The sequence below is a fragment of the Copadichromis virginalis genome, linkage group LG6 (assembly GCF_057382275.1).
Source record: "Copadichromis virginalis isolate Kocher_CV1m ecotype Utaka linkage group LG6, C_Virginalis_male_GT1.1, whole genome shotgun sequence".
Classification (NCBI taxonomy): Eukaryota; Metazoa; Chordata; class Actinopteri; order Cichliformes; family Cichlidae; genus Copadichromis; species Copadichromis virginalis.
In genome coordinates, this window is record NC_140623.1 from 40,883,614 (window position 1) to 40,908,474 (window position 24,861).

Below are 24,861 nucleotides of genomic sequence, written 5' to 3' on the forward strand. Positions count from 1 at the left end.
ATGGAACAAATAACTGTTTTCCAGGAAGATGCAGGTAAACTGGTGACAAAATCTAGTGGAATGGATGACCATGATCTGTGAGAGGGTATCAGTGGTTGGAGCAATCATAACAATCATTGTCTTCATGCATGCTCAATCATCCAGGTAAGGAAATCTCAAAAGGTTGATTCTGTTCATCTGGACATTTTCAGTTGGAGAAACGTTTCGTCACTCATCCAAGTGACTTCTTCAGTCTCAGCTGACTGCAGGTTTCCCCAACAGGGGGAACTGGCAGGACAAGGCATCAGGCTTGATATTCCTGGAACCTGGACAATATGAGACTGAGAAATTAAAGTGACCAAAGAGCAGAGACTAACGGGCTTGGCAGATGTTAAGTCTTTTAGCAGTTCTTAGATAGGTTACATTTTTGTGGTCTGGCCAAACAGTGAAAGGTTGCTCAGTTCCTTCAAGCAGGTCCCGCCATTCTTCTAGAGCCAATTGACTGCTAACAGCTCCTGGTCACCCACATTATAATTTCACATCATAGGAGTAAGGCAATGCAAGAAGGCACAGGGTTAGAGCTTACCTTGGGGCCCCGAATGTTGACAGTATGACCCCCAACTCCAGAATCTGATCTACCGCTTTACTGAATGGCTGTGAGGTGTCAGGGTAGACTGAAATGGGCGCAAAGGTGAACAACTGTTTTAGCGTAACAAAAGGTGGAGGTGAGGTGAGTTAGCGGTGCGCTACCTGGCTGTAATTCAGAATGAAATATTGGTAGAAATTGGGAATACCAAGGAACCAAGGCGGGGTGTAGAGACTCTTCAAGGAGACCAGGGTCCAGGTAATTGAGCTGCAGGAGAGTGAAGCAGGGACTTGACAAGGAAATTGGAGAAACAAGGAAATTACAGAGCATGAACACAAAAACATGAAACAATGAGGCGTGGTTACCACCATGAGGTAGCTGACGAACTGGCCGGAGAATAGATGGCTGCGCTGGTCTTAAATATAGCCTCGCTGGTGAGTAGGGCAGGTGAGGAACCAGGGCTGCGCCCAGACAAACAGGACGGCAATGTGAAAATACCAGATCCACTCATTCGGATCCTGACACATCCATGGCTTTTGGTTTTTATTTTTTTAAGATGGACCAACATCGTTTTTGCATTTTTTGATGAAGTCACTGATGTTTCTATTCAGAGACGTAAACATCTACCAGAACGGTCCTGCAGGTTGGCATTGGATTTTTTAGAAACCATCAGTTGTTTTGTTTAACTTTTGTTCAAAACTTCTAACACAGTGAAATGATCCAGCTCCCCAGACGGGGACGATCTTACCCGGCATGTGCAGAGTAAGTTTAAGCACTTCAGCTCATTTCTGGTTGAAAAAAGTAAAGATTACAGTTGGCGCCTTACCAAAAAAAGCTGGGATGTAGGTGATCTGAAGAAAGATTGCCACAGTGCCATCACAATTAAAAGTTGGTTTAACATTTGGTATCAAAATAATAAGATTTGGCCATTTGGCAGATGTTTGTTGGGTTAAATGTTACACATCATGCACATTAAGGAGGGGAGGCATGGTGCACTATAGGTTAAAAGCTATGAATTGTGAGCTGGCATTGTCAGCTGATGATGAGTTGTATAAGGGTGATGGGATTACTGGGCACTGCTAATCTGATGCCCCTCCGCTGAGGTGGAGAAAGACACAGAGAGAAAGAGACTGTAGTGTGTTGCTGGGCGGCTGCCCGACAGCTGTGGGCCGTGCGGGCAGCTGATTTACTTTAGATTAGTCTGGACATGCGCCAACTAGGATTCAATCAGGCCATGATGAATGTGCTTTGGCTCACTGAGAGCTAACTGCTAAACTGACTGCTAACAGCATACCTCACTGCCTGTCAAGGAGGGGTAACATTTTGGGGCTTTCCAAAGGTCCCAGAGGTGTTTTGTTTTCACTTTGTGCCAAGGCTCTGCGACGTAATACAAAGGACCACTGTGTTTCCTCTCTGCGGTGGATTTATTCTTCGCAAAATAAACCGGCGGGATTATAAATACGGAGGGAGATAAATCCTGTTTTTTTTCGTGCTGTTGAAGTGAGGTGATATTCTGTAGCCATGGCTACATGTGAGTATTTGATGTTGTCTGTGGGTTTGATTTAGATGATAAAGACTGGGATTTAATCATTTTTATCTTAAATCGGTGTAATCGTCACTCTTAATTTGTAGCTGGTTTTAACAGTTGTAAGAATGATGGCCTCATGGAGCAAAAATGTTTGAACTTTCATGTGACACAGTTAGAAATCACAGTTCTATGTGCTCTGTATCTCTATTATTGTCTGGCCTTATAACTCCTATATTAGATCTTTTGTTATATTATCTTCTTCAATCCAGAAAAATATGCATCTTAATAAAGAAGAACGCTGCAGTACCCATGAAGGTGTAACAGTTCTGTAGATGAGATCATGATGTCCACGTGGAGCCGCTGAAGCCCGCTTAGTCTGTTTTTTTCCCCCTTTCAGTTCTTGCTTTTAAATTAATCAGCAAACTGAGGTATGCTTCTAAATTCAAATCATAAAAATATTATCGATAAAATTAGAGCTGTTTTAGAGGAAAGCATGATCTTTTACGGGACCGTCTGACCACAGCCTCCAACAAGCTGTGTTTACAGAAAATAGATCAAACAGCAGAGTTTATCACATCATGGTGCTCTTTAATATTTTATTTGTTTTTGCAAAGGATGGAAAGAAGCAAGTATGGGACTGGCATTTTTTTATATTAGAGTTGGGTGTTTGTTGATACACAAGCAAGACTCTTAATGTCTATGAAAAACTGATTCTGCTCCAGCAAAGTTAAAAGCACATTAAAGTTCACCTGCGTTGTACAGATGTTTTAATGCTGCAGATTTGGCCTCCTGACATCAAGCAGGTCACCCACAACCCATCTGGAGTTAGGGGTAGGGTTTGGATAAAGTTAGAATCCACCTATTTTTATGGAATTATGGAAAGTTAGATGCTAAGAAAGTTTCTGAAAATGTACCTTTTAAGCATGTTGCCCATCCGTCAAACTAAAAAAAAAAAACCATTTCAGTGCTAAGCCCAGATGTGTTGCTGGTGACCTGGTGGATGTTCAGAGGTGACTTGAAATGAGTTTGCCAAAATCTTCTTCCCTTTCGACCTTTCCAGGTAATGTGGGTATGCAACCAGTGCCGTAAGCAACAGGAGATTCTCACCAAATCAGGAGAATGGTTTTCGGGGTCAGGGGTGCGGCCCGGGAGCCTGGGCACCTCTTTAAACAATCCAGCCACGGGAGGTGAGGCCCAACGGGACAGGAAGCTACTCCGCTCCAGGTCCCAAGCCCCACCGTCCAGCACCAACGCCAACACAGGGCCACCAGACGGGACACATCCGCCCGGCGGTGTCACTGCTCTCAAGGGTGCTGACACCATGCCTGGCTCTCGCTCTCAAAGTGAACCCCCAAGAGAAAAGTGAGATTCCTCTTTATTTACAACCTTTGCCTCTTTTCATTTTTAACATAGGAATTGGTGAAAGCTAGCAGTACTGCAGGATTCAGTTTTCATGGTATATTAATTTGCTGAAGCCCTTGTTGTGTTTTTTAATCCGCTATGTAGCTCTGAGTCTGCAGTAGCTTAACCAGAGAAGAAGGTAGGTCACAGGCAGGTCTTGAGAGGTCTTTGACTCAATCCCTTTGTTTTAATTCTTTGGGTGTGTTAGGTAAGAATTCATAGCTGTCTCATCCTGGTTAGTAGTTTTTTAATCTGTTGATAGCCCTTCGTGACTGAACTAAGAAGATTTTGAAAATAAAAAAAGAAAGAATATATAAAAAGCACAAAATATTTCTGTCAAAAAGCATGCAAAGAATGCTCCTGTGTTTGTATTTGCTTTTATAAAATAACCTAATTTCTTTTCTCATTTAGGAAAAGGCCAGTTTCTTTCCATGAGCAAAACGGTAAGGGAGGCATGGGACGTGGTTCTGCCCGGAGACCAGCAGACAAGTTGCATTCACAGTCATCTCTGGACGAGCGGATGGGTCCCGGAGACAGAGGAGAGAGACGGTTAGGAGATGGAAGGCGGCTGGAAAAGATCCACTCTCAGGACTACGAGGACGGGGATGAAAACCTGGGTCGTTCAGAAACACACCGCAGGCGTCCAGAGGATGAGGAGAAGAGGGAACGGCAGCGGCGCGAGGAGGAGTTTCAGAACCGCTACCGCAGTGACCCCAACTTGGCAAGATACCCAGTCAAACCACAGAAGGAGGAGCAGGAGATGCGCATGCACGCCAAGGTGTCGAAGGTGCGGCATGAGCGACGACACAGTGATCTTGCAATAAATGAGGTCGGACTGGGGCCTGGTGAAGGGGGTGGGGGTGGAGGCAGCACAGGAGAGGTGCCGGAAAACCGTCTTGCCAGGAGGGGTGGAGGTGGGGAAGGAGACCGCAAGGCCCTCATGGAGAATCACAGGGCCTACTCCGCAGATAGGACCGTGGGGGTTGTAGGTGGGGCTCCCCCTGCCAGTGGAGGGGGAAGATCAGGGTCCCAACTTGGGGGACCTGTGCCTTCAGACTGGGGTCCAAACAACAGTCGCCTGGAGCATGGACCCCAAGACGGAACGCGGACATCAAGAGAGAAGGGTGGGGTGGATAACCTGCTGAGGAAGGACTCTCAGGGCTCGGACCAGTCGGAGTCTTTGCGGCCACCCCCTCCACAGTCATACAAGGGCAAGCGCGGAGTCAACAAGAGGCAGATGTCCATCAGCAGCTCAGAGGAGGAGGGCGGCTCCACGCCCGAGTACACCAGCTGTGAGGACGTGGACATGGAAAGTGTCAGCGAGAAAGGTCAGTCAGGCAGATGTGCTTACTAAGCTGAACCTCTCCTTACACCGTTAGCCACCATCCATTTCTGTACATTAGAAACTTTTCCTTACTTGTTGAGGCTTCTTTTTCACTCACGAGTCTTCTCATTATATTTTGCTAATGATCTCTGGCTGGTCTTATCTAGACCACACGTTCATACTTTGTTTCCTCATGTAGTCCTCATTCTGTGTAAATGAAACACACAGGACTTTAATGTGGTCTCTCCTGTATTGTCATCATTGTCAAGAACCATGCCGACACTGTGTGCCCGGCGTGCTCTGAGCAAGATTAGAGTCACAGCAGATCTGATGACTAATTGAAATCTGATCTGCTGCTAATACTCTGGGGGACAGACAGATCAATAGACCGGACAAGAGATCTGCCACAGTTTTTAACCACTGTTGATCAGATATAAGGGAAAATAAAAACATAATCTCACACTTCATAGATATATTTTCCACTGCATTCTGCATTGGTAGTGGAATTACAAACAATGTGAGAAAAGCCAGATATATTTTGACCCCCAAGATTACTCTAAAACCAACACTTTCTAGTTTTGGACTGTGAAACTATATGATAAGCGATAGGATAAAGTGCCCACCCAGCATGCAGTGCATTACTATCCCTGTGTGTCATCTACACCTCTGTGCTGTGGCTAAACCCTGCTGCTCTCAGGACAGCTCTCATTTATTTGGAGAGTCCCTGTGATTTAGGCCAGCAGATTTGTGGAATTAGGTCAGTGGCTCGCTGGCTATGTAATGCTTTGCTAACAGCCAGCTGCAACAGCCAACCATGTCCCACCGACTAAATTCAAGCCTGGTTGCAGTTGCACGCTACACGATTTCTGCTATCTTCTTGGCACTTATGGATTTCCCCGCACTAACAGAAATCAAGGGCTGTGCTAAAATAACCCACGCAAGAGTGTTTGGGTTCAGGAGGCAGAGTTACTGCATCAGCTTATCTCTCACTGGTCAGTCCCAGAAGGATGGTGTTCCAGATGTTTTAATCCAGCTTACTATAACTCAGGGACTGGTAATGTGTAGATGGTGTGGATTGGGATTATTAGCTGTTTTAAACACTCTTTAGCTAGCTGGGCCTCAAAACAGGATGTATCCTTTTACTCTCACCATCTCTGGCAATAAGAAAAAGTCACAGGATAATATGTAGCATGCGTTGTGCGATGGAAGGCATTGCATTGTCAGATTAATGCTGGTGTCATCTTAAATTAGACATGGCCAGAGATCTTTTTGGTTTAAGAAATTAGGTGTCATTACATGGATCTGAGATGTAACTAAAAAGTTCTACAGACTGCATCAAATCCCACCAATCAGCACTCATCTTCAAGCTCCTCTTGAAGGCACTTATTTGTCAGCTATTTAGAAGCATTATCACGGAAGCACGAAGGCTCTGCTTCCAAGACATAGATTAACCCATGTGCGTAAACTTTTTTCAGTGGAGGTCTCTTTTGAATGTTCCTCTAAATCTCACATGACTGGAGTCACCAGTCATTTCAATAAAACCGACACGTTCCCAATCCAGGGCTCGTGTCTTACTGTGTGTGTGTGTCTCTCTCTCTCTCTCTCTCACTCTCTTTCTATATACGTATATATATATATATATATATATATATATATATATATATATATATATATATATATATATATATATACATATATATATATATATATATATGTATATATATATATATATATATATACATATATATATATATATATATTATATGTTTAGTGTAGTCATTTAGGTTGAGCTGAATTGTTTTATTATTATTATTGTATGTCCTTTACCTTACAATATATAGTGGTAACTCTTGTGATCTGGAGATATCTTAAAAAAACAGGGTCCATCCATTCATTTTATTCATTGTTCATGCAATACATGGCCACTAATGCAGTCTAACATGCATGTCAAGAGAACTTGAAAGCAAATGATGCAAAAAGGCTGAGCAGCAGGTTTGATTCAAGAGCATTCTTCCAGTTAAGTGACCGTGCTGTAGCACCACTGTGCCACCCTGGCTCTAATATGTTTCTCCTTATTTTCTGTCATATATACACAGTTACTAAGTCATATGGTGTAGTTTAAAGCCGTATTTGAACTTTGCCCTCAAAAGCTCAGGTGACATTCTGTTATTTTACTTATGCAAAAATATAATGAATGAAACATTTGTTAAATTTTTGCAAAAAGTGATAAAAAAGATAAGATGGGTTTGTGTATCACCATTAGGATCCACGTATAAATATGATGATAATAAAATTCAATTCAACTCTGATGTTGAAGCACTCTATTAACAAATTACCACAGCATTGCTGGTATTAAACCTTTTATGTGTGGTCAAGCCCTATGAGCCAAACGCTCATGTTTCAGAGAGTTATATCAGTTATTGGCTGTATGATGATCCTTAATATGCTCGTCTCAGCCACACAGCTCCGTCTGTGAGTATAGACGTGACACCCGGGCATAAAGCTGCCTCAAAGACAGAAGAGCTAAAAGCTTTTTTCAGACAGTGGCTGCATGAAGGCCCAGTAAAGTATAGGATGCTGTGGCTTTGAGGCTGATATGTTTTCTCTAACTGGCTCAGAGAAAATGACAATGTGAAAGTCCACACAACAGGAAACTAAAACAGACAAATACCAAAGAACGCTGATGTGGATTGGAAGGACTAGGGAGAGAGCTGCTGAAGAAGGGTCAGGTGATAGCGTGGATGCTCACGTGCTCCTCTTAAACAGATGATTTTTCCATATCAGTCAGTTACCAATGAGAGTAAGCCAGGACTGCCTTCAGGACAGTAAGAGGGACTTGGTCAATCTTCAGTTGAGCGGAGCCTCTTTCACTTACATGCTGTGTTTGTCTTAAACAATGATACCTACAAAGAGCTGTTAATAAAGAGCTATCTGCCCAGCTTGCTCATCCACTAAACGGTGGCATCAGCATTTTTCCTCTCGAGTGTTCCAGTTAGCATCACTAAAGTTGCTCAAGTCATTCAGACTTTTTTTTCCTGATTTCTCCATCAACCATGATTGTATAGGCTTCATTTGGTTTCTACTCTTTCCACCAAAAAGTTCTTTTCTCTCCCCCCTGCAGGCATTTTGCAAAAAAACATCACGTGAATTATTCTGCCTGCCCACGTACCTCAAACTGAAGTTACTCAAAGGATTTTAAAATCGCCATCAGATGTTTTCTTGCTGTTGTTTTACTCCTGCTTTGAAACAATGACTGCAAATCTCCCAGGCTCCTCTGTCTTGATGTAGAGCCAGTTAGCTTTCCATCTGTCAGTGTTAATGAGCGCTGGGATACACGGACACTCTTTTGTTTCTCTGTTCAACTTAGCCAGTCTTGGACAGGCCAAGTTGGAGAGAAATGATAATAGTTTGATTATGAATGTTTTTAGCCGTTACTGCTGAATGACATTACTTTAATCCTACATGTAAGTTAAAGGACACACACTAAACTGTGCTGCCCATTTCCAGCTCCATATTTGTATTCTTAAAATCTAGAGTAGCTTTGCATTATTCATGGTTCAGAATAATCCTCATCTATCTTATACTGGGGTGTGGTGCAGCTACTTAGGTCATCCTCTGTTGGAACACAGGGTTTTAGCTCCTCCCTTTTTAAATCGACAACCACAGTAGACAACATCTGAGCACAGTTTAGTCACAGCTAGCAGGTCCCAAGGACCCAAACACAGATCCAGAAGACAGGCTGTTGTAGCTGTTTGCAAAGTCCAAAAAACACATGGGAGCGTAAAGCAAAACTAAATCCACATGGACTCAAAGGGAGGACGCACACAGGGAATGATCACAGGCTAAATAATTTTGATGTTTCGTCTGATGCTTAAGCCCCGAGGCCTGTGTCAAGGACAGGGGGCGTGCCCAAATAAAGCCCATCCCAACACCTGTATTGTTTTCTTCAGAAACCACATGACCAAAGATAAACGAGGAACCCTTTCTCTGAAATGACGTGACTGCTTCATGTCATTTGAACCGGATTTGAGCGGTTGAAAAGATGCGGGAATTTTTTTGTGGTCTGAGGTGATTCTGATGATCATCAGCAGTCTGCAACGAGATTATGGAGCACATCGAATGACCAGCAGATGTCACTAGTTCAAAATGAGCTGTTAAACAGGGTTTTGTGTGATCTGCCTTCTGGTGAAGCAATTGGCTGGAAAGATCCGACACGTTCACAGGCCTTCATCACACCATCACTACGGCGTTAAGAGACGCTAAGAAAAGGGAAAACAGCACTATTTCAAGTCATGAGGGTAATTATTAAGGAAGTTGACACAGCAGGGCGATGAGACACAGCTGAAGACAATCAAGACAATGCCTGAGGAAGTAAACTAATCACAAGACGCCAGAGACAGATGACTGTTAAAATAAAACAGGAAGCAACTCAGCAGATAATCACCAACAGAAACACTTGACAAGATACAGGATGACATAGAGAAGGCAAGCCTACTAAATCAAAATGTAATAAAAATTCAATAAAAAATATAACTAACAGAAACTAAATACTAAAATATAAGAGCTTTGGAGCTTCAACAGGGAGTCTAAAGTATTGTTAAGTAAGAGAATTCAGATCATTTTAGTAAATTAAGTTACATTTTTATAGATGGCGAAATGGAATTTTTAGCTTTTTAAAATTAAACCTACCTCAAAGAAAGCCTTTGGCAGGCCCTGGCATATAAAACAGAAATGGGATGATAAACCCATTAGTTATGTTGTTTGAATTAAAGCAGATCCCAGTCTTTAATGGCATCACTGAGTCATCTTTCTAAGAGTTTTTTGTAGCTTGGAATCAACCTGCACAATTACATTTAACATAATTTAGACAAATGACTAATTCCTCCCTCTTGAACTCTTTCTCCCTGCAGGTGACTGGGACTGTCATCCTCTAGATCCTGCAGTTTGGCATGTAAGTTTCACCAGTCAGGTTGTTCCTGAAGCTCTGCCCTGATCCCTTTCCTCACATATAGCTGCACTTATATTAAGTCTAATGTTGCATGGGACCCATGACCAAATTACCAGTATTTACAGTTGATAATGTGCTTTGTAAACATCCTCATGTCTTTGTCCCTTTAGCATCCAGTTTCGTGGCAGCCATCCAAAGAGGGTGACCACCTGATTGGGCGGATCACTCTGAGCAAGAGGTCAGCCATGCCCCGTGAGGCAGGCTCTCTCCTGGGACTAAAAGTAAGCAGGGATTCATTCACATTAAGATCTGTCCTCACTGAGACAACAGTCAGTGTTGGAGAGGACGGAGTGACATCTGATCTTATCGTACGTCTGTCTCATCTTTGTGTGCAGGTGGTAGGAGGGAAGATGACGGAGACAGGGAGACTTGGGGCCTTCATCACCAAAGTTAAAAAAGGGAGTCTGGCAGATGTCGTGGGACACCTACGTGCAGGTACAAAAAATAGAACATGTTGTTCCTTTGCAGGAGCTGCAGAACTGCAGACAGTATTGCTTTCATCTAGGAATGCATGTGAGATCAACCTTTGCATAGACATCAGTATGTACCTGTCATCTTTGCAGGCATGAGTAGTGTGCTTGTCATTGAAATTGTTAAATGCTAAAATGCTAAACATTTGTAGCAGCTTGTGGTGGCCTACAGAATAGTAATAATACTGGTGTTTTTATTGGTGTAATGTCTGTGGGAGCTGCCACTTGAACTCAAGCAATCAACCAGCCTGCTTGTGCTGCATTCACATTATACCAGACCTTTACTGGAGTGCTATTTTGAGGAGTTTGGTTTTGCCAGTTTTACACTGATAAATAATTTTCAAAGCATTTTAAAAAAGGAAAAAAAAGGAATGTGGGCAAAAGTAAGCAACCGCAGTCAGCTGTTGGGATTAAAGTGATATTAGAGCATATATAAGGAAGCACAGAATGTATAAACAGGCAATGTGTACAGTTCTGCAGTAAAGCAGTCATCATTCATGCTACATTTTGCTTATCTGACCACGCTGTGTCATGATTTGAATAATAATGGAGTAATGTATGGAGTGCTGAGGTCACGGGACTACTTCTGGCTGTAAATTTTGACTGTACAGCGACTCAGCTGCTGCTGAAAGTATTAACCCAGGGCCTTATTTATGCTTGAACATAGTGTTAAAATCACTCCTGAGAGGGAAAAAACATTTGAGGAGGTTCTGAGAGCTCCGTTTTCAATTTACAGGTCGGAAATCATCGTAACTCACCTAAAATGCTTTGTCACTGTGGGTTTAGTCAGGAAAAAAAGAAGGAGCCAACAAGAAAACCCAGGCAGCAGTGACCTTTATGGTGGGCTAAATAGTGGGTTGGCATACCAAACCAAACATGTAAAAATGGGCAGATAAAAAGACAGAAATGTGCCTCATCAAGTGCAAAAAAGTCCTTCCAGTCTCTGAAAACTCTCAGAAGTGTTTTTTTTTGTCTAATTTGACAACTTGGATCTTTTCATGATAATTCATGAAAGATGCAAGCGGCAATAAGTCACATTAATGTGCTGGACAACCACTTATTTTAAGTCTGGAGATTGATGAGATAAAATTGTTTCCACACTAAAGTCACATTAAATTAAATTATTTTCTCCATTAAAGTCAGAAACGAGGATGAAACAGGTTGTGGTTAATCGTGTGATTGACAAGTTTTAAGTGTCCACCCCTCGGTCATCCAGCGTCAGACAAGCTTGAAGTTTCACAAAAGGACTTTTCTTACCAAAGGGTGATGTTATGGTGACAATGTCCATTTTCTGAATACAGCCTTTGACCGATCATCGTCGGGTTTTTGTGTGGAGCACCCAGCAGAAAAGTTGCGCTGCACTTAACTGCACACTGAGGACATTTGATTTTTCAGTTTGACTTTAAGAAGCATTAATCTTGTTTTCAGGTGATGAGGTGTTGCAGTGGAACCGGAAGTCGTTGCCAGGAGCAACCAAGAAAGAAGTGTACAACATCATTCTCGAGTCCAAGGCTGAGCCTCAAGTGGAGATTGTTGTTTCGAGACCTATAGGGTGCGTTTGTTGTTACTAATGTGTACTGGTCATTGTTAAAGTACCACGGCTTTGATTTTCCTTCTGACGGACTTTTGATGTGTCTCCTTTATCTAAAAGCTCTGTGAACCGAATTATGTCCAAACACCTCTTGAGAAAAGTGTATAGAGCACATCAGTAAGTAGAGTGGAGCCCCTTCCCAATGTATCTTCCCTGAAATCCTTCAGATCCAAGAAAGACATCCCCTTTTTTCCACCTGTTCTTCAGTCCTTGGCCACCTGCTGTTTTCCCCACACTGTTAATATGACTGACTGGTTTTGTTCTTCTTCTACTGTGTTAGAAACTGTTGTTGTTTAGAGATATATGCCAGCTGAATGACATATAGTAAGGGAAGATTTGTATACACTCTGTGACTCTTCTGCTTTTTACAGAGACATCCCAAGAATCCCAGAGTCCTCCCACCCTCCTCTAGAATCTAGTAAGTTTTTATATCACCAGCTTAACAGGCTTTATATTTTAAAATGTGCTTTCAGTTAATGTTTTTTCCTATTATTCATTCTGTTGATCCCTCAGCAGGCTCCAGCTCCTTTGAGTCCCAGAAGATGGACCGTCCATCTATATCCGTGATGTCCCCTACTAGTCCCAGCACTCTCAGAGACCTTCCTCTGGTTCTGCCTGGACAGCTCTCTGTGAGTATCAGGAACAAACACAATGAGGTTCATCTGACTGGATATAGATTGAAAAGGATGCTAACTGCCTTTATGCATTGTTATAGGTGAAGCTGTGGTACGACAAAGTGGGCCATCAGCTGATTGTCAACGTCCTTCAAGCCATAGACCTGCCACCCCGACCAGACGGACGACCTCGAAACCCCTACGTCAAGATGTACTTCCTGCCTGATAGGAGGTCAGCTCATTGTGTTCATTTTTACTTATTGAGCATCTCACGGGTATTTCTTCATCTATAGTTTTTATTTTGAACAATAAAAAAAAAACCATACTGTTCTCCTTCTTGCACACTGAATGAATCCATGATTTCTTCTCTCTTCCAGTGATAAGAGTAAACGACGGACTAAAACGGTGAAAAAGAGCGCTGAGCCCAAGTGGAACCAGACCTTTATTTATTCCCACGTTCATCGGCGAGACTTCAGAGAGCGCATGCTGGAGATCACAGTGTGGGACCAGCCTCGAGTCCAGGAGGAGGAGAGTGAATTCCTGGGCGAGGTGCGTGACAGCCACTGTCCAATCAAAGCCATTTTATTGGTTGAACTGTAAAACTTGTAATAGACACATCAAATTCCCTAAATCCACATTTTAACCTTAGTAGAAGAAACATATGTAAATGGTAAATGGCCTGTGTTTGTATAGCGTATTTTTTACATTTTCAAAATTAAAAAAATAAGGTGGAGATCAACTGAGAAGACCAGTTGCTAGATTTGCTGCACTTTAGGAACAGGGATGTTGTCCCATTATTGTCCGATAGAAGACTCCAGCTGCTTAACAGTCCTGGTTCTTCTTTGTGGAACCTTTGGTTTCATGATGCTCCAGATGTTTTTAGTTAGTCTGAACCTCAGGTAGGCCTAATCACTACACAAACTCTTCTACTACATGTATCTGCGGTATCTATGCTGTTGGAATCGATACAGTTTGGCATCATCTAGATGCAAAATGGAAGGTCTTCCCTGAATGTCAGTGTAGATGTCATATAAAGAAAAGCATACATTGCTCTAAAACGTGTAGATACTGTTGAGCATTGACAGTGTTTGAACTCTTCTTTAGTCCAGAGGATGTGGTGCACGTGTTTTAAATCCTGTCCTGTCTGGCAGCTTTTGGAATCAGAATGCAGAAGGACACGATGAACCTCTGTACTTCTATAAGATGCACGTTTATACCCAGTCATGTTACTGAGCTGTTACCATTTAACCTAATTAGTTGCAAACTGTTCCTGCCCTCACATTTCTAGCCTTTTGTTCCCTCATCCCAACTTTTGTCTTGCTGCCATCAAATTCAAAATGAACTAATATGCTATCAAATTGTTATTTATCTTGTAATGCCTCCCAGTCCAGCTCTTCAGTTCGAAGCAATGTTTTAGCCCCTCCCCTCTTAAGCTCCTCCTCTCTTGGCTCTTAAGTAGACTTTCCTCTCATTGGCTGCCTCTCATAAATAGATGGTTGAAACAGCAGGCCAGAGCTGTTTTGGAGAAGAAATGAGAGATATCTGGTCTTACTGACTTCATTCAGACAAGTATTGATCATTTACATATTCTGCCAGCTCCCAAATGTTTCCCAATATCCCATAACTGGAAATCTTGGGATTTTTACTATGTTTTAAATTAAAGACACTTCTGATTACAGATGAAGATGATAGCAAGCAACCATAATTTATCCATAAAGGATTTTTTACTTACAGGAGTCACAAAACAGCAATACAAACTTAAAGAAAACAGTAGATAAAAGAATATAAACTTCAAAAGAACTGTTACTCTAAAAGCAATAAGAAAGTGAAAACAGTTTTTATAGTTTTTAAATGGTTTTTAAAAATTAAATGGTGCAAACATGTTTCTCAAATACCGGTCTGCGGAGAGAATGACAGGGGGAACTGTGAGAAACACCCATCACCCAAAATTTGCTAAGTCTGCCTAACATAGGATTTAACTTGTTGTATATTTACTGAATATGATTGCCTAAAGTTTCATTCTCTGAGTGGATGAAACTGATTTTCTTTTAAATGTCTTCACACGTGTGAAGATTTCTACTTTCCATTTTTCTCATGTGCCACCTCCCTTTCTGTCCCCCTCAGATCCTCATAGAGTTGGAGACGGCCTTGCTAGACGACATTCCTCACTGGTATAAGCTCCAGACACATGACGTGTCCTCTATACCTCTGCCACAGCCCTCTCCATACCTCCCACGGAGACACGTCCATGGAGACAGCCCCAGCAGGAAACTACAGAGTATGTGTGTTCATTTATTTGCAGGCTGTGTGTCCTTTAACCAACAGTGTTTGAGCGTGGTGGCTAACATTTCCTGTTCTGAGCCTTCTCCAGTGTCCCTCTCAGCGTGGGAGGATCTCTCAACCTTACCCTGTCTTGTGTTTGGGTGTTTTGCGTGTGCGTTTGTATGTGTGCAGGGTCTCATCGCATCATTGATACAGAGTTTGATGATGGTTTGATAGTAGTGACTAAAGGTGGGTGGGGGTCATGGTTATTGAGCGTTTCCTCGTAGTAGCCTGTAGGTGCCCAGCACTGCGTGAGAGAGCATCCTTGTGCATCCTCCCTTCATGTCCTGTGGAAACCTTTTGGGTCTGCTTCTATAAATTTCTAAAAATTTAACCTAAATTAAAATAATTAATTCAAGCTGAATCAGCAAAAACACTCGAAAGTATTTTGCAAATCATCACATTTCTTACTGGGGTGCAGATTCTGAATTTTTGCGTGAGGCTGCATGAGCATTTTCTCCTCTTTTGCTGGGTCTTAGAAACACCGACGCACTGAGTGCATGCTGCACTGCAGAGCTGCAGTAGTTCACTGCCATTCCACTACGTCTCCTGCAATCCTGCATGCTTCTATTCCTGCTCCTTACTTCACTGAAAGCACACTGAACACAGACAATAGAAGACATTTTAGCTACAGCTGCTTTGCTGGCTGCCTGTTTCTGCCCTCGCTTCAGTTCCAGTGTGCATTGATTTAGACATTAATGCAATTTTATTTAATTTTTTTGGTAGCCTTTAAAATGCCACAAGTATGATCAGGATACTATTTGAACATTACTATGATTTTCTTTTCTTTTCTTTTCTTTTCCTTGTTATTTTGTTTTGCCTCAAATAACAGAGCTCTGTACTACAATACCCACAATTCTTAGCCACAGCTTAAATCGTGCACCACAGGTGATGAATTCATTCACTCAACTATTCATTCATTGGCCAAAAAAAAGTGTTAATTTTAGTTGCAGTGCAAGTGTATACCTAACTGCATCTTGAGAGTCAGTTTTTATACATAGGTTGTTGTTTTTTTGTACTTATCCAACCAGCGATGCTTCCTGTGTATTCTTAGAAGCTCCCCAACTGGCTGCTACCTTTAATGATCCATACAAGTCATGATTGAGACCTTCGCCTCACTTCACTTTGCACAGTTCTGTTTCACATCCTGTCGTTCATATTTAAAGCTAGAGTTGGCAGACGTCTAGAAAGACCAAACCCCGCCCCCAAAAAACACCGAGCCAATGTCTCGGTGTCTCTGCAGAACACAAGTGGGTGTTCATCAGCCATTAGAGGAGGACGAGCAAAGTGACCACTGGCCTCTGCGCTCTACACTCCTGTCCCAGAATCTTGTCAGATTGCTGTATACCATTTCCAGTAATTCCCACGTGCGGTTAAATCAAAGTAAAGTTTGCAGTTTTACATCTTTGCATTGGTGGCCAAGAGTATTTTCTGTATCGTTAACCATTAATGAAACTTTTAAATCGTAGCATGTCACATGTTCCCAAATGTGAAGAGGTCAGAAGCCATACACCCCCCTCCTTTCACCCTATGTTAGCTTGAACTGGCCCCAACCCTTCTGTGGTATAAGAAAATGAACGAATGGGTGAAGAGATCACACTAAATTGGGAGCAATGTCTTGGCACGCCACTCAACCATTCCATATAAAGTTAGGTTAGGGTTAGAAGCAACGTCAAGGATTTCTGCCAGCCTAGTTAAGGGATGGCGTCACCGTTTTTTGACTCCTTAATGAAATGTCCTGCAGCCCCCTCTCTCCTATAACTGTCCTAACTCCACCCCATCAGACATATATAGGCTATACATCAGCTCCAGCAGCCAGAAGGCCATCCATGCTACGTCCACAACCAACTACATCAAGACCATCACAGAAAATTTAACTTAGCATCTTACCAATCCAGGGAGCAATGAGAGGTGCTGAATATAGTTTGTCATTCGCTCCTGAGATGAGATGTGTTTTAGTGCATTAAATGTCCCTTTTTTGGGCTGCTTTGCAATGTACGTAGTTGCTGTCGGTGGAATAGCCACTTTTAATTCAGGAATATCTGCCACTTAGTAAAGGGAAGTTCCCATGAATTTGTAGAAGGGCCAATTAGAGTAGCTTCTCTTTGACCTGTGATTGGCCAGAGTCTCCCATCACAAAGCCAGGAGGAGGTGGAGAAGTGTAGGTTTCTCTCACACAACAGGAGATGTTTTTTTTCCTGTAAGACTCAAACATTACTGCCGATCTCAGCTTTAAATGAGGCTAATGCTCTGTTACTGCATTTTTTTCTGTATCATGTGACTTACTATAGCTTTGTAGGCTTGTAACTGTAAATGTCTGATCTGTCATCTCATCAGCCACTTCATGGGATTAAAACAAGCTGAGCTCAGGTCTGACAGACACATTTGCAGAAACAGTCACATGACCAGCTACACTGCGTTTGCAAGCTGCTTATTTGCCTGTAAAACATCCAGATGTGATGTTTTACAGTCTGTAGGTGAATGGCACCTGTAACGGTAGCGAGTAGTATTGACTCATTACAACTGGTGCACCCTTACCTAAGGACACAACTAATGCCTGGATGTGTGTGAGTGTTTGTATCCCTCCTGTGTGTATGTTATATCTGTGAATCTTGAAACATGTATTTTGCTTGTTTTGCACGTGTTTGTGTGTCCACACTGGATCTGTGTGCGGGTGCAGGCGCAGAGCGTAACTCCAGGGAGAGAGAGCGGGGCAGCACGTTGGCTGTGCCCGAGCAGCAGCGACCCGTCCAGCACCGCTCGCGCTCGGTGTCGCCTCACAGAGAGGACACGTGCAGAGCTCGGTCTCGGCCTGCACACGTGCCCATGCAAAGGTGAGTTACACCGGGGAGTTTTACCTGCTGAACTCTGAGTGATGATTTGGCAGGTGGGGGAACCCTAAAGAAAAGCTTGACGTTGCTTGTTAATTTGTGGACTGCAGCTGCGAGGATTACTGCTCGACAAGTCCGCTGCTGCATTGTTCTGGTCACGGCAGATGGCTGCCCTCTTTTGAGCCTCTTTCTGTTGGTTTCTTCCTGTTAAAAGGGAGTTTTTCCTTCCTACTGTCGCTGCTCACAGGGTGTCGTCTGATTGTTGGTGCTTTCTCTCTGTTATTGTAGGGTCTCTATCTTATTCTCTAAAGCACTTTTAGCCAACTGTTTGTGTTATTTGGTGAGGATAAATACAAAATAAAACCAGTACCGGTACCAAATAAAAGAAGATTTATTCATAACACACAGGAAAAAGCCCTGGGAAAGTGTTAATGATAAAAGTTAATGAGTTAATGATAACAACGATTAAAAAAAATAACGATAAAAACCCTGAAAACCATAAATTTCACACACGAGCCTTAACTCTCATGGCCCGGTACCGGGATGGGGGACCGCTGCACTAAACCATCTGAGATGTGATGTTACCAGATTCCCTGCTGGTTCTTTTAGTTACTAAATGAACATATAATAAAATATAAAATGCTTATTTAGTATTTTATTGTCACTATTTGAATTTAAGCAGAAATTAAGAAAAAAAATTGATTTAAAAAACCTAAATGAAGCTCAGGGCTCAGCCTGAGCATGGCTGCTGTGTGTAACAAATGATTTAACAGTAAAACTGTAAACAGTACAGCTGTGTAACGCAGGCAGGACAGGGCCCAAAATGCAGACTCACGGAGACGGGACCTCCAAAATACAGCTTTATTTACTGGGAGAAAAAGCGACACAAAACTAAAAAGTGAAACCTAAACACACGGGGAACACTGCTGACACGAATTAACGTGACGCCACAGGGGAAGCAGAACTAGACACACCGAACATGGAAGCCGGAGACCTTCACAATAAAACAGGAAACGGAGGAACATGACACAGAAATGGAGGAAAGGCAAAGAGGGAGACAAGAGAGACATGGCAGACTGGGGAAACATGGATAAACATGGGCAGGGGGGACATAGAATGAAACAAGGGAAACAAGACGCAAGAACTCACACAACATATATACACACAGACACACAGAGAGAGACACAGAGGGCAAAACAGAGATGCTAAACAGAACAACCTAGGCACCGCAGATTAAACTCAAGACTACCAACGTGGACTTAACCATGAACCATAATAGAAAATGACTTGAAAATACAAGAACACAACACACTGGGTCAAATGACGCAGGCACACGACAGACTCTGTGTGTCACAGCTGGCCAGATGTAAAGAGTAGATCGTATTCACCATTCTGACAGATCCCATCCCAGTTTGGGGAATATTTAATGAATTTACTTCTTTGGAGACCCACATATGGATGCTTTTGATGATGCTGTCTATATATTTCAATAATTGGAACAGCTGGAAGAGACAAACCACCTCAGCTCTTGTTAACATTTCATTAACCCAGGGAGAAGCTGGCAGTGCAGCAGAAGTTCAAATCTAAAATGTTTGATTGAGTGCCGGGTCTCCACAACATGGGTCACATTTCATGGGGGGTTGATCTGGAGATTTTTTCTGCTTTTTTCCCACAATAATAAAAGTTGTACATCAGTGTCTAATCACACTGTCTTTGAACTTGGGTAATGTATCCTCTCTCCAGGAAAACGTCCAGGAAAACACATAAAACTAAAACTATAAAGCAGCAGAGAGCTAAATATAACCAATGCAGAATACGGAAGCATAAAACAATAATCAACAAAAATAATAAAAAATGTAGAACTACAAAACCCCAAAACATGCCAAACTCAAACCTCTGGGTCCAAGACTCAGGGACCTTAACTGATACGCTAAACAAATCTGTAAACCAGAAAACACCACAACAGAGCACAGCTGACAGAAAATCATTAGCTGTGTAAATTCCTGAGTTAATGTATTTATTTCCCTTTGCACGCTCAGGCTGCAGCTCATCTCAAATGTCAAATCGACATCTTAGAGCTCTGAAACTTCAAACTTTTAGCTATTTGGTGCGCTCAGCTCTGATACTGTCCCGAAGCCAAACGAAGAGTGACAAATCACTTGTGTGTGAAAGGATCTTTACTCATTGAATTTTTGGTGATAAATAACCAACAAATGGACTGATTGACTTTGTAATGTGCCCTAATCGCTCTTCTAGCTTGTGTTCAGCACAGCAGTTGCCATGGTGATCTAGCCAGGTTAAAAGGCATCCACCTTCCTGGTACTGAAAACTCTGACTTTAGGCTCAACATGCCCGAACAACACATTAATCTTGCTTTGCAGTGCAGGCAGCATTTACCTAGAACGTTTCAATCTCACTTCTTACCCCTGCTCATCGTGTCTCTACATCAAATCTTCAGTCAGATCTCAGTAAAGCGAGAATAAACATGATAAAGTCACAACTTTATAGTTATTTCATTTTTCTTTCTTTTAATGACTGCACTCATTTTCACATTACATATAGAAATGACATGTTTTCTCATCATCAGGAGTTTGGATGAGATCCACCAGAACCGCCACCACTCCCACTCCCCCTCCCATTACCACGAGCCCCACTTGGAGCACCAACGCTCAGGTGACTCGGACTACGAGTACTCTGAGGACAGGTAACCTGCTGTTGGAATCTCCTGGGATCTTCAGGATGAGGGGCGGGGCAGTGAAAATCTCTTCTAGTTGACTTTTTTACTTGTAATAAAAGAAAGATTGACATGTGTCAGATCAATGGTTGATTCTCTAACAGCGAAACTGGCCATCATCAAACATGAACTTCTGGGGCTTTGACACAATTATATATATTTCTCAAAGGCTGAATATTGTTTTTGTTTATGTGTGTGTAATGTGATCTTGCCAAACTATTTTCTACTAATACTACTAACAGAGTGAAACTACCCATATGGAAAAGAAATAGAAAAAGAACTTGTGGTAAATGTTGAAGTTTTATGTGTATTTTAAAGTTTCGGGTTCCTTCACACAGAACATGGCATGTGCTGCACTTGCATCTGTAAGAATACTGGACCTCTGTTCTTCTTTGCATTAATTAAAAAGATTTGTTAGATATGTAGAGCAACAGAAAGGAACACTTAGGAAGTCTAAGCTGTGTTTACACATATTGTACGTCCACTCGACTGTTAAAACACACCCGTGTACTGCTGGTGCCGTGGTTCTGGGTTAGAGTTATGTACAAATAATTTCTTTATTTTCTCAGTTTTTACACTGATTCAAGTTTTACTTCCTGCTGTATCGCACGCACAGCACTGGTATTTTACTTCTGAGTTGCCAGATTGTGTCTTTCATGGTCAGATGGTCTTTTTGCTGTGAAGCAGTTTCTGGGAATCCTCGTGTGCATCTTGGGTTTCCTTGCATGTGGAGGTGTTTATGAACAACTTGGGTTTTTGGAGAGTTTCTTTTTTTTCCTTCCTCTTCTTAGAATTTTTTGCCCCACATGATGCAAATTTAGGATTAAGGATTTGGATTTGGGCAGATTCCACCACTTTGCTCTGTGTATAATTGAGTGAATTAGATGCTGGATGCTTTAGTTTCAGATTACAGCAGTGCAGTTATTGTCTCCTTTATATCTTTAAATCTGTTTACTCATAAAAGTGGCCTTTTTTGCAGTTTCTTCATGCAATATAATTGTAGGAAATTTATCAAGTGCACATTAAATGTGTGCGAGTGTGGCTGTTTACATAGACAGTTATTTACACCGAATAGTCTCACGCTGATCGCGGCAAATTGTGAAAATACAACAACAACAAACGTTGTTGAGCCTTTTACGACACGTAATACTAAACTCTTCTAAGCTAAAGAGAATTTAACAGAACACGTGACAGCCCTGCTTGATAAGAACATGCCGCTGTTTCTGCCGCTGTGCTGACGATGTATTCAAACCATGCAGAGCATGAGCAGAGCAATGCTGTGCAAAAAGTTGCTGCAGTTCAGGAACGAACCTCAGTGAACAGGAATCAAGCTTATTCAAGCAAAGACACAGATTATTTTAGTCTCCACAAATCCATCAACAGTGTCAACAGTGCATCTGAAAGGAAATGACACACTGTCACGTGTGGAGAGGAAGCAGCTGGTCGCTGTGCTTCGTGCCTCGTCACAATGGCGGCTGCCATACTACGTGCTGCTGCTGTTGATGATAATGACTCACAGAAACGTATTTTACTACAGTCCAAACACATAAAATGTAAAACTGCATTTATGTTTGCACAACCTTGCACCAAAAACATGATGGAAATTTCCATTTCGGAGCTGCAGACTCCAGATTCATTCTGAACGATCTCACCAGCGCCCATGTGAAACCTGCCCACAGAGTGGGAGTTGGTCAGTGTTTTATTCTTCCTACTGCAGCCACTGAATGTGGACGGTGTAGAGCTTTTCTACTGTTAAGCCATCATAGACAGTGCACAGCCCCCTTTTCATTGCAGATGCACTTTTGGACTCAAAATAGAAAGTGCACACTGTAGTGGCGTTGCATGCCACTTTCTTAAGAGTTGTATGTAAAACATGAACATTTACTACAGGAGTGTATGCACAGGTTTATTCTAAGTCTTTTCCATATGGGATTCTCTGCTGTTGAACGGAGACTTGATTGAAATCTCAGAATTATGATTTCCTGGTTTCTGTCATTCATAACTTCACTTTACCTGTCTGAGTTGCCATCCTCTTCTTTTGTGTTGTTTTTCATTTGTTCACCCATCGTCATGCCAATGACAGTGAGGTCCTGGAGATGCACAGGTCTATCCGGGGCGGGAGTGCCGAGTGCCTGCACACAAACAGGTAAAAAGAAAAAGAGTAGCTGTCATCATTTCCATTTTCACTATACTTTAACAACTCCATCTTAACTCTTAAAGTTGGCCTTTTTAATGCAAAAGGAACATGCTGGTTATGGTTGTGTCTGTTATTTCTGCTTTTCTGCACATGCATGAAGACAAAAGTGTGACGAGTAGTTGTAGCACACATAAATTCAACTGTCTCATAACAGTGTATGCGGGGATTTGAGCCCCGCTCGGCACCTGACCTCAAAGAAGGCAAAGCTTTGTGAATAATTTCTTTTATTTCGTTTTTTTTTTTTTGCCTTGGATGTCTTCTCTACATAACAGCAGTTATGGATTGTCTTTCCACTTTTTTTCTTGTCTTCCTTTACGTGCATGACCTCCGCTCATACAACCAGGAGCATAGGTAGATACAGCAACACCCTCCCCCCCAAAATGCCCCTGTTAGTAAACGGTATCCATAAAGACATTTACAGGTAAGCTTTTAGCATTAAAGGCAGTCCTGCAAACCCTTCTCTGTGCCTGTCCAGCTTTCCCAGACTCATTTGTGGAGTTGGTGGGCCATTTATTCGTGGCAGTGATCTCTCAATGCAATAAATGCCCATATGTCTCCCAGGCCGCTGTGCTGATTGTGCGTGCTGTGGTCGGAGTGTGTGCCAAGTTGCTTTGTCATGGTGCCGCTTCAGTGAGATGTGTTGCTTTCCCATCTGCATTACACAATCTTTTACATGAGCACACTGCTAATCTTACACGTGTAGCCCATCAACTACAAATCATAAAAGAAACACAATTGGAGTAACTGCAGTTTCTAGTAACGCTGCGTGTGAGGGTCTAGCAGAGCTCACCTACTCTGCACACTTTGCACGGGCAGTTCACCTGAACCAAACAGTGAGTCTGGAGATATTCATGTGTGAAAACAGCTTGGGCTGACCAACGGGTGACCAAAACTTTTAGGGCCAAGGATCCATTTAGGGACACAAAAGCATGATTGTAACACCAGTTTAGCTATTTGCGACTTCCCCTTACTCGATGGTTTGGACGGACTGCAGAAACAAACTGAACTTGCTAAGCTTTTAATTACTGTTGTTACTTTTATTTAACCAAGAAAGGAAACTCTCGAGATTAACACTCTTTTGCTAGAGTGTCCTAGACCAAGACAGGCAGCATTAATCCGTCTACTTTTTGGATGGATGGAGAAACTGAAGCTCCCAAAGAAAACCCACTTAAATTCTACACAGAAAGTCCCGTCCTGGGTTCGACCCCTTTTACTGCGAGGTAACAGTGCAGACCACTGAACATTTAAATAGCATTTTAACTCGATTTCTGTCTTCCTCCATGCTAATTAGAGCGCTGGCATGCTGTTGACATTGTAAGCACTGGCATTAGCATTTAGTTTAAAAGTGCTGTGGCTAAATGAAGCCGAGATGGGCTGTTAGCCTGTCTGTAGACCCTTAGGAGGCTTACAAACAAAAGAAAGTAGAAATGTGGAGAATGGAGATTGCTTAATGTTAAGAACTTTCACAACTTGTAGTAATCTTATGCAAAACCATTGTTTGCCTCACAAAGTGTCCGCTTACCAGGTTAAACTTGGGGGCAGTGCCATTTAAGTGCGTACTAGCAAGGGCTTGTTGCCTGTTGTGTATTAGTATGAAGGGTTGCTCATAATGTCCACTAGTGACCAACTTTAACTAAAGAGCAGAACAAGTGGTTTTAGTCTTATTTAAAGGAACCTGATGTTTGTCTCCATCGAGTCTCATGAAAAAACCTGAATGATGTGAACAGCTGTAGCTTGGCTTGGGTTGAAGTTCCCAGAGTACCCTGATGATGACTGCTGGTTAAATGAAACCTGAGGATGCTTTGCAGCTGATGGGCTAAAACACACGAAGTAACATCATTTTTCAGATGCTGATGATGGAATCAGAGAGTGTATGTATGTAGTATCTGCTTACTTTCCCTTTTTCCTGCTTCTGACTGCTTTCACAGAACAGTAAACGCTCGTATATTTTTTGAAATATGCTATTTCAGTTTCTTTCCAAAATTTAAAAGCTAAAATGTATTCCACTCTGTATAACTTGGTGTAGCTTAGCCCCAAAAGTTTGAAAAACAGGGGGGAAGCATTCAAAAATTCTCACTTACAATCTGAGTGCAGCAAAGATGGTAGTAAAGGTATAGCTCTTTAAGCAGATTCATTACAGTTGATTGGGGACATGCCCAGGTAACCAGTGCGGGGGAAATAGTGAGACTTGCTTCATGAAGGTCTTTGGGGGACACGATGGGTTTTATGTGGACATTTCATGTAGGAGCAGTTCCCTCCATTTTTGTCTGTTCTGC

The 24,861-nt window shown here is 42.3% G+C and overlaps 1 protein-coding gene across 5 annotated transcripts in view; it reads left to right on the top strand.

The window, feature by feature from the left end:
* Window positions 1-24,861, top strand: part of rims1b (regulating synaptic membrane exocytosis 1b) — an 81,261-nt gene that overhangs the window by 34,254 nt on the left and 22,146 nt on the right. For 2 of the 5 annotated variants that reach the window (XM_085460467.1, XM_085460468.1), the window contains exons 4-19: window positions 3,154-3,455; window positions 3,906-4,822; window positions 9,729-9,769; window positions 9,937-10,047; window positions 10,162-10,261; window positions 11,725-11,848; window positions 12,259-12,305; window positions 12,401-12,516; window positions 12,603-12,733; window positions 12,879-13,050; window positions 14,626-14,779; window positions 14,956-15,012; window positions 17,504-17,657; window positions 20,242-20,358; window positions 22,472-22,534; window positions 22,929-23,006. In XM_085460467.1, the coding sequence (XP_085316593.1) occupies window positions 3,154-3,455; window positions 3,906-4,822; window positions 9,729-9,769; window positions 9,937-10,047; window positions 10,162-10,261; window positions 11,725-11,848; window positions 12,259-12,305; window positions 12,401-12,516; window positions 12,603-12,733; window positions 12,879-13,050; window positions 14,626-14,779; window positions 14,956-15,012; window positions 17,504-17,657; window positions 20,242-20,358; window positions 22,472-22,534; window positions 22,929-23,006 (2,684 nt within the window). Of the gene's footprint in view, window positions 1-3,153; window positions 3,456-3,905; window positions 4,823-9,728; window positions 9,770-9,936; window positions 10,048-10,161; window positions 10,262-11,724; window positions 11,849-12,258; window positions 12,306-12,391; window positions 12,517-12,602; window positions 12,734-12,878; window positions 13,051-14,625; window positions 14,780-14,955; window positions 15,013-17,503; window positions 17,658-20,241; window positions 20,359-22,471; window positions 22,535-22,928; window positions 23,007-24,861 lie in introns of all 5 variants that reach the window. The other 3 variants (XM_085460464.1, XM_085460465.1, XM_085460466.1) reach the window with 3 other exon arrangements.